At 63.2% G+C, this 11,069-nt stretch overlaps 1 protein-coding gene across 1 annotated transcript; it reads left to right on the plus strand.

Moving 5' to 3' along the window:
• Window positions 1-8,507: 8,507 nt before the first annotated feature.
• Window positions 8,508-8,771, plus strand: KRTAP7-1 (keratin associated protein 7-1; the record flags this gene model as incomplete). The annotated part of the gene is made up of 1 exon (XM_080655599.1): window positions 8,508-8,771. One exon carries the CDS (start codon window positions 8,508-8,510, stop codon window positions 8,769-8,771), a length of 264 nt encoding a protein of 87 aa, XP_080511725.1.
• Between the last annotated feature and the right edge of the window lie 2,298 nt (window positions 8,772-11,069).

The raw sequence follows: 11,069 nt of genomic DNA on the forward strand, positions 1-11,069 counted from the left end.
TTCACTTGTTGCGAGACACAGGTCCCGGGCCGGCTCGAGGGATCTTGCTTCCTTTTTTTTTTTTTTTTAATCCTCACCCGAGGATATTTTCCCATTGATTTTTAGAGCGAGTGAAGGGAGAGGGAAAGACAGAGAGAAACATGGATGTGAGGAAGAAACACATCCATTGGTTGCTTCCCACATACGCCCTGACCAGGGCCCGGGCTGGGGAGGAGCCTGCAACCGAGGTACGTGCCCTCAACCGGAATCGAACCCAGGACCCTTGGGTCTGCAGGCCAACGCTCCATTCACCGAGTCCCGCTGGCCGGCTGGAGGGGCCGTTCTTGTCCTGGGCCTCTCCGACGCGGCCCCCCCGGGTGAGCGGGGAGCAGTATGTCCACAGGACAGGCTTCCGGTGAACGGCGGAGACGTGCTGAAGGGACGGTGGTATCGGTTCCCAGCCCGGCGGGTGGGCATTGGGCTTGTTATCTCGTCCGAAGTTTCAGCCTTAAGATGCCCGTCCTCAAAGCGTGCGCACGCGAGCTCCCTGGTTATGTGTCGTCATTGCTCATGAGCGAGCCTCTGGCCGGCGATGTCGGTGTCTGTGGGCGTGGGACGCGTGGGATGGGAGTCTGAGGTCTCTCTCCTGCGAGGCCGGAGTCAGGACACAGGCTGTGACTTATGGCCTCGTAATGGGCCCCACAAGGCAGTTTCCATCCAGCCCAATCCCCTCCTCCGTGAGGACAATCCCACTTAGTGACCACTAGTGGCCCGGTGCACGAAATTCACGCACATTAAATGGGATTAATTAGAGGAAATATTTTAATATTGCTATTTGCCCTTCCTCTATAATAGAAGTGTGAGAGATGAAAGAAAATTAGTAAAAAGTGTATGAAAATCTCTCTCCTGTCAGAGTCTAGGGTGTGAACACCCCCTTCTGTGTGCAGTGGGTCGGGGGGAGAGCTGGGTGTGAACACCCCTTGTGTGCAGGGGGCCAGGGAAGCTGGGTGTGAACACCCCTGTGTGCAGTGGGCTGGGGGAGCTGGGTGTGAACACCCCCGTGTGCAGTGGGCTGGGGGAGCTGGGTGTGAACACCCCGTGTGCATGGGGCTGGGGGAGTTGGGTGTGAATACCCCTGTGTGCATGGGGCTGGGGGAGCTGGGTGTGAATACCCCGTGTGCAGTGGGCTGGGGGAGCTGGGTGTGAACACCCCTGTGTGCAGTGGGCCAGGAGAGCTGGGTGTGAACACCCCCGTGTGCAGTGGGCTGGGGGAGCTGGGTGTGAACATGCCCATGTGCAGTGGGCTGGGGGAGCTGGGTGTGAACACCCCCGTGTGCAGTGGGCTGGGGGAGCTGGGTGTGAACACCCCGTGTGCAGTGGGCTGGGGGAGCTGGGTGTGAATACCTCGTGTGCAGTGGGCTGGGGGAGCTGGGTGTGAATACCTCGTGTGCAGTGGGCTGGGGGAGCTGGGTGTGAACACCCCCGTGTGCAGTGGGCTGGGGGAGCTGGGTGTGAACACCCCGTGTGCAGTGGGCTGGGGGAGCTGGGTGTGAATACCTCGTGTGCAGTGGGCTGGGGGAGCTGGGTGTGAACACCTCGTGTGCAGTGGGCTGGGGGAGCTGGGTGTGAATACCTCGTGTGCAGTGGGCTGGGGGAGCTGGGTGTGAACACCCCGTGTGCAATGGGCTGGGGGAGCTGGGTGTGAACACCCCTGTGGGCAGTGGGCTGGGGGAGCTGGGTGTGAATACCTCGTGTGCAATGGGCTGGGGGAGCTGGGTGTGAACACCCCTGTGGGCAGTGGGCCAGGGGAGCTAAGTGTGAACTGGGCCAGGGGAGCTGGGTGTGAACACCCCCGTGTGCAGGGGGCTGGGGGAGCTGGGTGTGAACACCCCCGTGTGCAGTGGGCCAGGGGAGCTGGGTATGAACACCCCCGTGTGCAGTGGGCTGGGGGAGTTGGGTGTGAATACCCCCGTGTGCAGTGGGCTGGGGGAGTTGGGTGTGAATACCCCCGTGTGCAGTGGGCCAGGGGAGCTAAGTGTGAACTGGGCCAGGGGAGCTGGGTGTGAACACCCCCATGTGCAGGGGGCTGGGGGAGCTGGGTGTGAACACCCCCGTGTGCAGGGGGCTGGGGGAGCTGGGTGTGAACACCCCCGTGTGCAGTGGGCCTGGGGAGCTGGGTGTGAATACCCCCGTGTGCAGTGGGTCGGGGGAGCTGGGTGTGAATACCCCCGTGTGCAGTGGGTCGGGGGAGCTGGGTGTGAACACCCCCGTGTGCAGTGGGTCGGGGGAGCTGGGTGTGAATACCCCCGTGTGCAGTGGGTCGGGGGAGCTGGGTGTGAACACCCCCGTGTGCAGTGGGTCGGGGGAGCTGGGTGTGAATACCCCCGTGTGCAGTGGGTCGGGGGAGCTGGGTGTGAATACCCCCGTGTGCAGTGGGCCGGGGGAGCTGGATGGAGCTGGAGCTGGACCACCTCCTCGCTGGACGCCCCTCGTTGCTCTGTTCTTTCCAGGGCTCGGCCAGGGCGGGTCTTGTAAGGCGTCATGACCTCAAACCACACATCTCAAGGTCAAGGCGTGTGATGGGGAATGAAGAGGAGGGGACACTGCCTTCCTCCCAGCCCCGACTCCTCTTTTCATCGCTGGCGTCTCGGGAGTCCAGTCCTTGGAACTGCCCCTCGCTTCCCCTGTGCCGAGGCCCCCCCTCACCCGGTCTCCTCCCTCTGCCTCCCGCCCCTGCTCCCTCCCTCTCGATCGCTCCGAGGTCCCATTTCTTCCTGGGTCTTTCCCATCACCTGTCCTGTTAGTCCCGTTTTATGTTGATTTAGGATCCTCTCCGTTTCCCATCATTACACACACACACGCCCTCACTCAGCTCAGCAAAGCAGCAGTCACGCAGGGTATCGGCTTTTATTCTTTTTTCTTCATTTTCAGAGAGAGAAGCAGGGAGAGGGGGAGAGAGAGAAACACCGATCGGTTGCCTCTGTATGCAGAGCGGCCAGGGATCAATCCCACAACCGAGGCGTGTGCCCTGCTCAGGAGCTGGACCTACGGCCTTTCGGGGCACAGGACGATGCTCCAGCCCCTGAGCCCCCCGGCTGGGCAGGGGCACCGGCTCTTAGAGTTCAGCTGGAGGGACTGAACTTTAGGGTGTGTAACCCTCGTCCGTGAGAGCTTCGGCGAGCCCACGGGCAGGTGGGGTCTGAGCCCCAAATCCGAAAGGCTCTTCTCACCTCCTTCCTTTCCCGCCTCGATCCTTCCACGCCTCCGGCTCACCTCGAAGCAGCAGCTCCCTCCCTCCTCCTCCTCCTCCTCCAGGGAGCCTTCCGAGACTAGCATTCCCTCGAGCTTCCCCGTCTCCCTCCGGCCTCTGGGCTTCCCGGGCGCGCTCAGTCCTGTTCTGTTTTCCGGTGAAAGCCCCTCAGTCACGTGGCTCACAATGTTGCCGCCAGGAGGCCGTGAACCAATGCACACTGTTTCCACTGCGTCACTGCTGCTCATTACAGCATGTGTATATGCGCGTGCACGTGCGCGTATGTGTGCACGTGTGTGCGTGCATGTATGTGCACGCATGTGTATGTGTGTGCGCGTGCGTGCGTGTGCGCGCATGTGTGCGTGCGTGTGTGTGCGCGCACGTGTGTGTGTGTGCGCGTGTGCGCGTGGCTGCGCTGGTCCCTACTCTTCATAAATACAACGTGCGGTGGCCACATAGTACTTCCGAGGGCCATTGGGAAAGGCCCCCCCCACCCCCAGAATTCAGTTCCAGGAAGAAGGTCTTTGAGCAGATTCGGGGGAGGCAGCGTGACACAGGGAACGGCACTGGATCCACGTGATGGGCTCTGCACGCCCCTCCCCCCGCCCCCCCCGCCCCCGCTCCGGCGCCGCCGGGAAAGGGTAGGAGAAGGAACCGGCGCGGGTGGTGAGCACGGGGCGCCACACGCAGTAGGTACTGCAGAGCCGCCCACGTCAGACTCACATACCATTAACCCGCGTCACCCCGGTAATAAATCAGTGAAAAGTGATAATACTTTTAAACAATGTTTTTTATTGATGTCAGAGAGGAAGGGAGAGGCAGAGAGAGAGAGAAGTAAATGATGAGAGGGAACCATGCATCGGCTGCCTCCTGCACGCCCCACCCTGGGGATCAAGCCCGCACCCCAGGCCTGTGCCCTGACCGGGAATCGAACCCTGACCTCCTGGTTCCTAGGTCGCCGCTCAGCACTGGGCCAGGCGGCTGGTGCCCTTTCACTGAAGCCCTTTAACCGTGGTGACACTGAAGGCCGTGTGACAGTGCCGGGAGGGAGGCTTGGTGCTGCAGGGGCAGATGGGAGCTGGATTCTGCTGATTCGTAAGCGCATGACCCTGCTCAGGGGAGGGAAGTTGGGGGGGACCCAGTCCTGCAGGGGAGGGAAGTTGGGGGGGGACCCAGGCCTGCAGGGGAGGGAAGTAGGGGGGGATCCAGGCCTGCAGGGGAGGGAAGTTGGGGGGGATCCAGGCCTGCAGGGGAGGGAAGTTGGGGGGGGACCCAGGCCTGCAGGGGAGGGCAGTTAGGGGTGACCAGGCCTGCAGGCGAGGGCAGTTAGGGGTGACCAGGCCTGCAGGGGAAGGCAGTTAGGGGTGACCAGGCCTGCAGGGGAGGGCAGTTAGGGGTGACCAGGCCTGCAGGGGAAGGCAGTTAGGGGCAAACAGGCAGGCAGGGGAGCAGTTAGGCATCAATCAGGCTGGCAGGGGAGTGGTTAGGGGGTGATCAGGCTGGCAGGCAGAAGCGGTTAGGGGCAATCAGGAAGGCAGGCAGGCGAGCAGTTGGGAGCCAGCAGTCCTGGATTGTGAGAGGGATGTCCGACTGCCCGTTTAGGCCTGATCCCGGTGGGTCCCAGATTGGAGAGGGTGCAGGCTGGGCTGAGGGACCCCCCCCCCCATGCACGAATTTCGTGCACCGGGCCTCTAGTCTAAAATAAAAGCAGGGATTGCATGACAGCGAATCCCAGGCCCACATTTTCTCCGGGAAAGGCTAGAGGGAGATGGGAAAATGCAAGCACCCGCCCAGCCACCCACAACCGAAGAAGGCACACTCACACAAAATCCCTCTAAAGGCCGTTTGTTAAAACACGTTTCCACTTCAAACGGAGCCATCAGCTGTTAACGTGTGTGTACGTTTTGGGGGACGCCCTGTGCATATTTGTAATTTTTAATTAATACCTTTTTTCTTATTTGGGGCGAACAAATTCGTAGGCCTGTGCAAGGAGCTTTGCCTCTGGGGGGGATGCCTGGCCACGTTGCTGTCAATCCCTGCTCCTTCGGGAATGTTCTGGAAACAGCACAGAGCGCGCTGGCAGCTTGTCCCTGTCCCGGGCCACAGGGGATGCCCCTGGGGCTCCGCTGAGCACGCCTGCCCACCGTTACGGGAGGAGATGGGAGGCTCGGGCCTTTCTCAGCAAAGACAAGTTCCTTGAACTCTCATACGGAGCGGCCCCCGATATCAGGGTGCATTATTCCGGAGACCCACCCGAGATCCCAGTGAAACACGTCAAACGCCAGGATGTCACGGGGGTCGTCGGAGGGGACAGAACGGGGGGAGGTGAGTTTCAAACAAGGTCTTCATTCCTTTTCAGTTTCCTGAGGGCCTCCTGCCTGCGTTTGAGAACCAGTCCTGAGTCCAGACTAGCCGGTCACCCCCGCCCCCTGCTGGCAGCCGATCCAAATGACGGGGTCAAGCGGGTCCGCCGTGGCCCGGGCCGAAGTGTCCCCGGGAACCGTGGGAGTGGCCATCACGTGAGGCCAGTGGCCTCGGCCCCGCCACGCACAGACCTCGTCTTGAGTTGTCCCGCCGGCCTGTTAGGGCTTGAGGGCGTTGGACCCTGTGGACACAGCCTCTCGTCCTTTCAGCGAATTCCTGTGGAAAACAGACCTCATCTTTCGATTTTCTCCAACTACACACTCTCCCCACGAGTAGCCCCTTCGCGGAGGAAGAGAAACCATGTCCACGGACGTAAGACGGCCTGTCGGGGGGCTCCTCACGGGAGCCGAGGGGGCGGGCTCTTGGGCAAGAGGCACACCGGCCGGGAGTAATTCGTTTGCCTGTCGGGCACTGTGGCCGCCCACAGCGGGGGGGGGGGGGTGTGTGTGTGTGGCAGAAGGCGATGGTGTCCGGAATGTTCTTTCTGCACCTCCAGAGGCCCGGGTGCGTCTCCGCTGCGGCTGCTGTCTGGGCACGTGAGCTGGAAGGCTCCTAGCTGAGCTGAGCCCCACGGCCGGCCGCCTCGCCTCCGTGGTGAGACCGGGCCACACGGGGCCGTGGGAGCAGAGGTGGGTGCAGAGGTGGGTGCAGAGGCGGGAGCAGAGGTGGGTACAGGGGTGGGAGCAGAGGTGGGTGCAGAGGTGGGTACAGGGGTGGGTGCAGAGGTGGGAGCAGAGGTGGGTACAGGGGTGGGAGCAGAGGTGGGAGCAGAGGTGGGTGCAGAGGTGGGTGCAGAGGCGGGAGCAGAGGTGGGTGCAGAGGTGGGTGCAGAGGTGGGTGCAGAGGCGGGAGCAGAGGCGGGAGCAGAGGTGGGTGCAGAGGTGGGTGCAGAGGCGGGAGCAGAGGTGGGAGCAGAGGTGGGTGCAGAGGTGGGAGCAGAGGTGGGTGCAGAGGTGGGTGCAGAGGTGGGAGCAGAGGTGGGTGCAGAGGTGGGTGCAGAGGTGGGAGCAGAGGTGGGTGCAGAGGTGGGAGCAGAGGTGGGAGCAGAGATGGGTGCAGAGGTGGGAGCAGAGGTGGGTGCAGAGGTGGGAGCAGAGGTGGGTGCAGAGGCGGGAGCAGAGGTGGGAGCAGAGGTGGGTGCAGAGGTGGGAGCAGAGGTGGGTGCAGAGGTGGGTGCAGAGGTGGGAGCAGAGGTGGGTGCAGAGGCGGGAGCAGAGGTGGGAGCAGAGGTGGGTGCAGAGGTGGGTGCAGAGGCGGGAGCAGAGATGGGTGCAGAGGTGGGAGCAGGGGCGGGAGCAGAGGTGGGTACAGGGGTGGGAGCAGGGGTGGGAGGAGAGGTGGGAGCAGAGGTGGGAGCAGAGGTGGGAGCAGAGGCGGGAGCAGAGGTGGGTACAGGGGTGGGAGCAGGGGTGGGAGGAGAGGTGGGAGCAGAGGTGGGAGCAGAGGTGGGTGCAGAGGCAGGAGCAGGGGTGGGAGCAGAGGTGGGAGCAGAGGTGGGAGCAGAGGCGGGAGCAGAGGTGGGTACAGGGGTGGGAGCAGAGGTGGGAGCAGGGGCGGGAGCAGAGGTGGGAGCAGAGGCGGGTACAGAGGTGGGAGCAGAGGTGGGAGCAGAGGCGGGTACAGGGGTGGGTGCAGAGGTGGGAGCAGAGGTGGGTACAGGGGTGGGTGCAGAGGTGGGAGCAGAGGTGGGTACAGGGGTGGGTGCAGAGGTGGGAGCAGAGGTGGGTACAGGGGTGGGTGCAGAGGTGGGAGCAGAGGTGGGTGCAGGGGTGGGAGCAGAGGTGGGAGCAGAGGTGGGTACAGGGGTGGGAGCAGAGGTGGGTGCAGGGGTGGGAGCAGAGGTGGGAGCAGAGGTGGGTACAGGGGTGGGTGCAGAGGTGGGTACAGGGGTGGGTACAGGGGTGGGTGCAGAGGTGGGAGCAGAGGTGGGTACAGGGGTGGGTGCAGAGGTGGGAGCAGAGGTGGGTGCAGGGGTGGGAGCAGAGGTGGGAGCAGAGGTGGGTACAGGGGTGGGAGCAGGGGTGGGAGCAGGGATGGGAGCAGAGGTGGGAGCAGGGGTGGGAGCAGAGGTGGGAGCAGGGGTGGGAGCAGGGGTGGGAGCAGAGGTGGGAGCAGAGGTGGGAGCTGCGCTTCTGGCGGGATCTGGTATTTCGCAGCGAGTCACGGGCCAGGCCTGTGCTCCTGGGAGGGAGGAGAAGCAGCCCGCGGGCACCCCCACAGCAGGCGGGCCTGGCGGGGTTCACGGTGATTGACAGCCCGAGATCGCATGTTCCCCTGGGAACACACAGCGGCCCGGGAGGATACCCACAGAGACCAGGCGGATGCCCACAGAGACGCGGGCCGCCCCTCTGCGGAGGCCTGAGGGTTCGTCCGGGACGTGGCGAACATGAGCCAAGGCTGCAGCGGTGACACGACACGGCCAGCAGGACCGTTTCAGAGCGGAGCGCCTTCCCCCCAGGGAACTCCGTGCCACACGCGGGCGGCACGCGGGGCTTTTGTGTGACTCACGGGCCGATGCCAAGCACGTGCAGGGCAGCTCTGTGGGGGGTGGGGCTCACGGTCGGGTCGTGACCCGCAGGCGGAGTCCGTGGGCAGCACGCCCCGCTGGTGACGCGGCACATTCCCCGCCGGGAAGCCCCAGGAATGCGGGCGCGGCGGCGGCGGCAGCTGCTTCATGTGCGTTTTACGAGCAGCAAACCGGACCTGCTGATGCAGATCAAGGGGTTGCCTGCCGGGCCGCCTGCCCCGCCCCCGGCCCGGGGTATAAAAGGCCCCGCACAGCCCCCGCCAGCCTCATCCCACCACCGCACCTGCTCTCCGCCTCCTCGTCTGCCCAGACCTCCCCTCCGCCGTCATGACGCGCTACTTCTGCTGCGGCAGCTACTTCCCGGGCTACCCCTGCTACGGCACCAACTTCCACAGGACCTACCGGGCCACCCCCCTGAACTGCGTGGTGCCCCTGGGCTCCCCCCTCAACTACGGGCTCGGCTGCACCGGCTACGGCTCCCTGGGCTACAGCTTCGGCGGCAGCAACTTCGGGAACCTGGGCTGCGGCTACGGCGGCAGCTGCTGGAGGCCCTGGGGCTCCGGCTCCGGCTTCGGCTACAGCACCTACTGAGGCCCCGGCCGGGCGCCCCGGGACGCAGAGCAGCCGCAGAGCAACGCCCGTGCCCGCCTCCGAGGTGCTGGGAGAGTCCGCCCGTCCCGTCTCTGCTGACCGCGCCGAGGTCCGGTCTCCCCAGGGTGCTGAGCGCAGGCACCGGCGCTGGACCCATCCCCGCAGCCCAGGCGGCCGGGCGCCCTCCCAGCCGGGAGCGGGGCGGCGAAGCCCGGGGTGGCTTCCCCACGGCGTCCCGGTTGCAGGGGGGGTGGGTAGGGGGGTTCCGCTGTCGTCTCTAATAAATCTCAGTCCTTCCGCATGACCCCCGTTGTTTTCGTGGTTTCTCTACGGTTCTCCCGCGTCAGCGTCCCACCTGTCGGGGCACCTCGAACCAGGTCTTCTTCTGACCTGAGACAGTGCCTGGGGATGGGGGAGGCCTCACCTTCTGTCTCTTCACTTTTAAGATTTCCATTTTAAAAAAATTTCATTCAGCCGAAACCGGTTTGGCTCAGTGGATAGAGCGTCGGCCTGCGGACTGAAGGGTCCCAGGTTCGATTCCGGTCAAGGGCATGGACCTTGGTGGCGGGCACATCCCCAGTGGGGGGTGTGCAGGAGGCAGCTGATGGATGTTTCTCTCTCATCGATGTTTCTAGCTCTCTATCCCTCTCCTTTCCTCTCTGTAAAATACCAATAAAATATATTTAAAAAAAATTAAAAAAAAAATTTCATTCGAATATCCTAAATTTGCCTGGCCGGTGTGGCTCGGTGGTTGAGCATCGACCTGTGAACCAGTTAGATTCCCAGTCAGGGCACACGCCCATGTTGCAGGCTCCATCCCCAGTAGGGGGTGTGCAGGAGGCAGCTGATCCATGATTCTCTGGCATCCTCTCTCCCTCTCCCATCCCCTCTGAGATCAGTACAAATGTACTTTTAAAAAGAACTCCCGGATTGACCCCACGGATGCCGACGGCGTTCGTGTGCGTCTGTGCTGGTTGTAAGGAGGGACACTTCCCGGCTGCCGAGCGCCAGGAGCGTCCCCGCCTTCGTTAGCGACCGTCCCCGTGGGGCCTCCCTGCCCCTGCCCCTGCTCACAGCTCAGCACGAGAGGTTTGAGCCTCAGGCTGCTGAAGAGTTCCCACCGGACGGACTTGGCCACGAATCTGGATCTTAGGGGTCCCTAAGATCTGGCCCAGAGAGAGAAACAGCAGCTAAAATGCACAGCATCTCGCCCTTCGATAGAGGGCTTGTGTTTCTCGCCTCCTTCCCGCGGGGACACGAGCGGCTGTGTTGACAGGACCCTCTTATGCTTGGAACAACCGTGGCATCGAACGCGCCTGCGATGTTCGGGGGTCTGCACAGGAAGCACCTCCTGTCTCGCTGGCCGGGAGCCAGCTTTGTCGAAGCCAAATGCTCCGTGAGGGTGACGGCTCGTCCCTTCCCGGGTCAGGTCCTCACCGTCCACGGCCTTGCTAACCTCTTCCTGGGCCCCGCACGCGGCACCGGCCCACGGAAGCTCACGCACGCGTGTGGGGTGGGCCTGGGCTCTGGCCACCGGGTCACGACGTGGGCCCTGCGGACCCCTGGACGGAGACTCCGGCCGAGGAGCCGGCTGCCTGCCGGAGGTGCTCATGCCCCAGACACTCGCACAGCACAGCGCTCGGCACTTCCTCAGGTTTGGGGGCACAGAGAGAAACGGTCCTTCCCTCCGAGGTGCCCGGCCGACGTGGCTCAGGGGCTGAGCGTCAACCTGTGAACCAGGAGGTCAGGGTTCAATTCCCGGTCAGGGCACAGGCCAGGGCTGCGGGCTCAATGTCCGGTGTGGGGCGTGCAGGAGGCAGCCGGTCCATGATTCTCTCTCATCATGGATGCTTCTCTCTCTCTCTCCCTCTCCCTTCCCCTCTGACATCAATAAAAAAAAATCTTGGCGACACGGGCCCTAATTTTAAACGTAATTGCTTTTACATGGAGTTTATGGTCAGCAAGGACTTTGATGACATGACGCTTCCCGTGGCCTGAGCTTGCCACCGGTGTCTTACCTGGCAGCGATAGGAGACGTCACGTTCAAGGTCATCAGGAGGACATGACCTCCGGCATCCAAAGGGCAACGAAAGGGTGAGTGAGACTCGTGGCTGAGTCTGTCCGCGTGGAGGAAGCCGAGGCCGGTGCTGTGCTCTAAGTTCACACACAGGCTCAGGGGGTGGTTCTCACCCGTCACTCACGGCAGACCTGTCGCCATGAGCTCCCCCATCGCCATCCCCAAGGACAGAGGGAGACGCAGTCGCCTCCCCGCCCCGAGGGGCTCAGTGCTGGAGCAGG

The sequence above is a fragment of the Plecotus auritus genome, assembly GCF_963455305.1.
Source record: "Plecotus auritus genome assembly, chromosome: 2".
NCBI lineage: Eukaryota > Metazoa > Chordata > Mammalia > Chiroptera > Vespertilionidae > Plecotus > Plecotus auritus.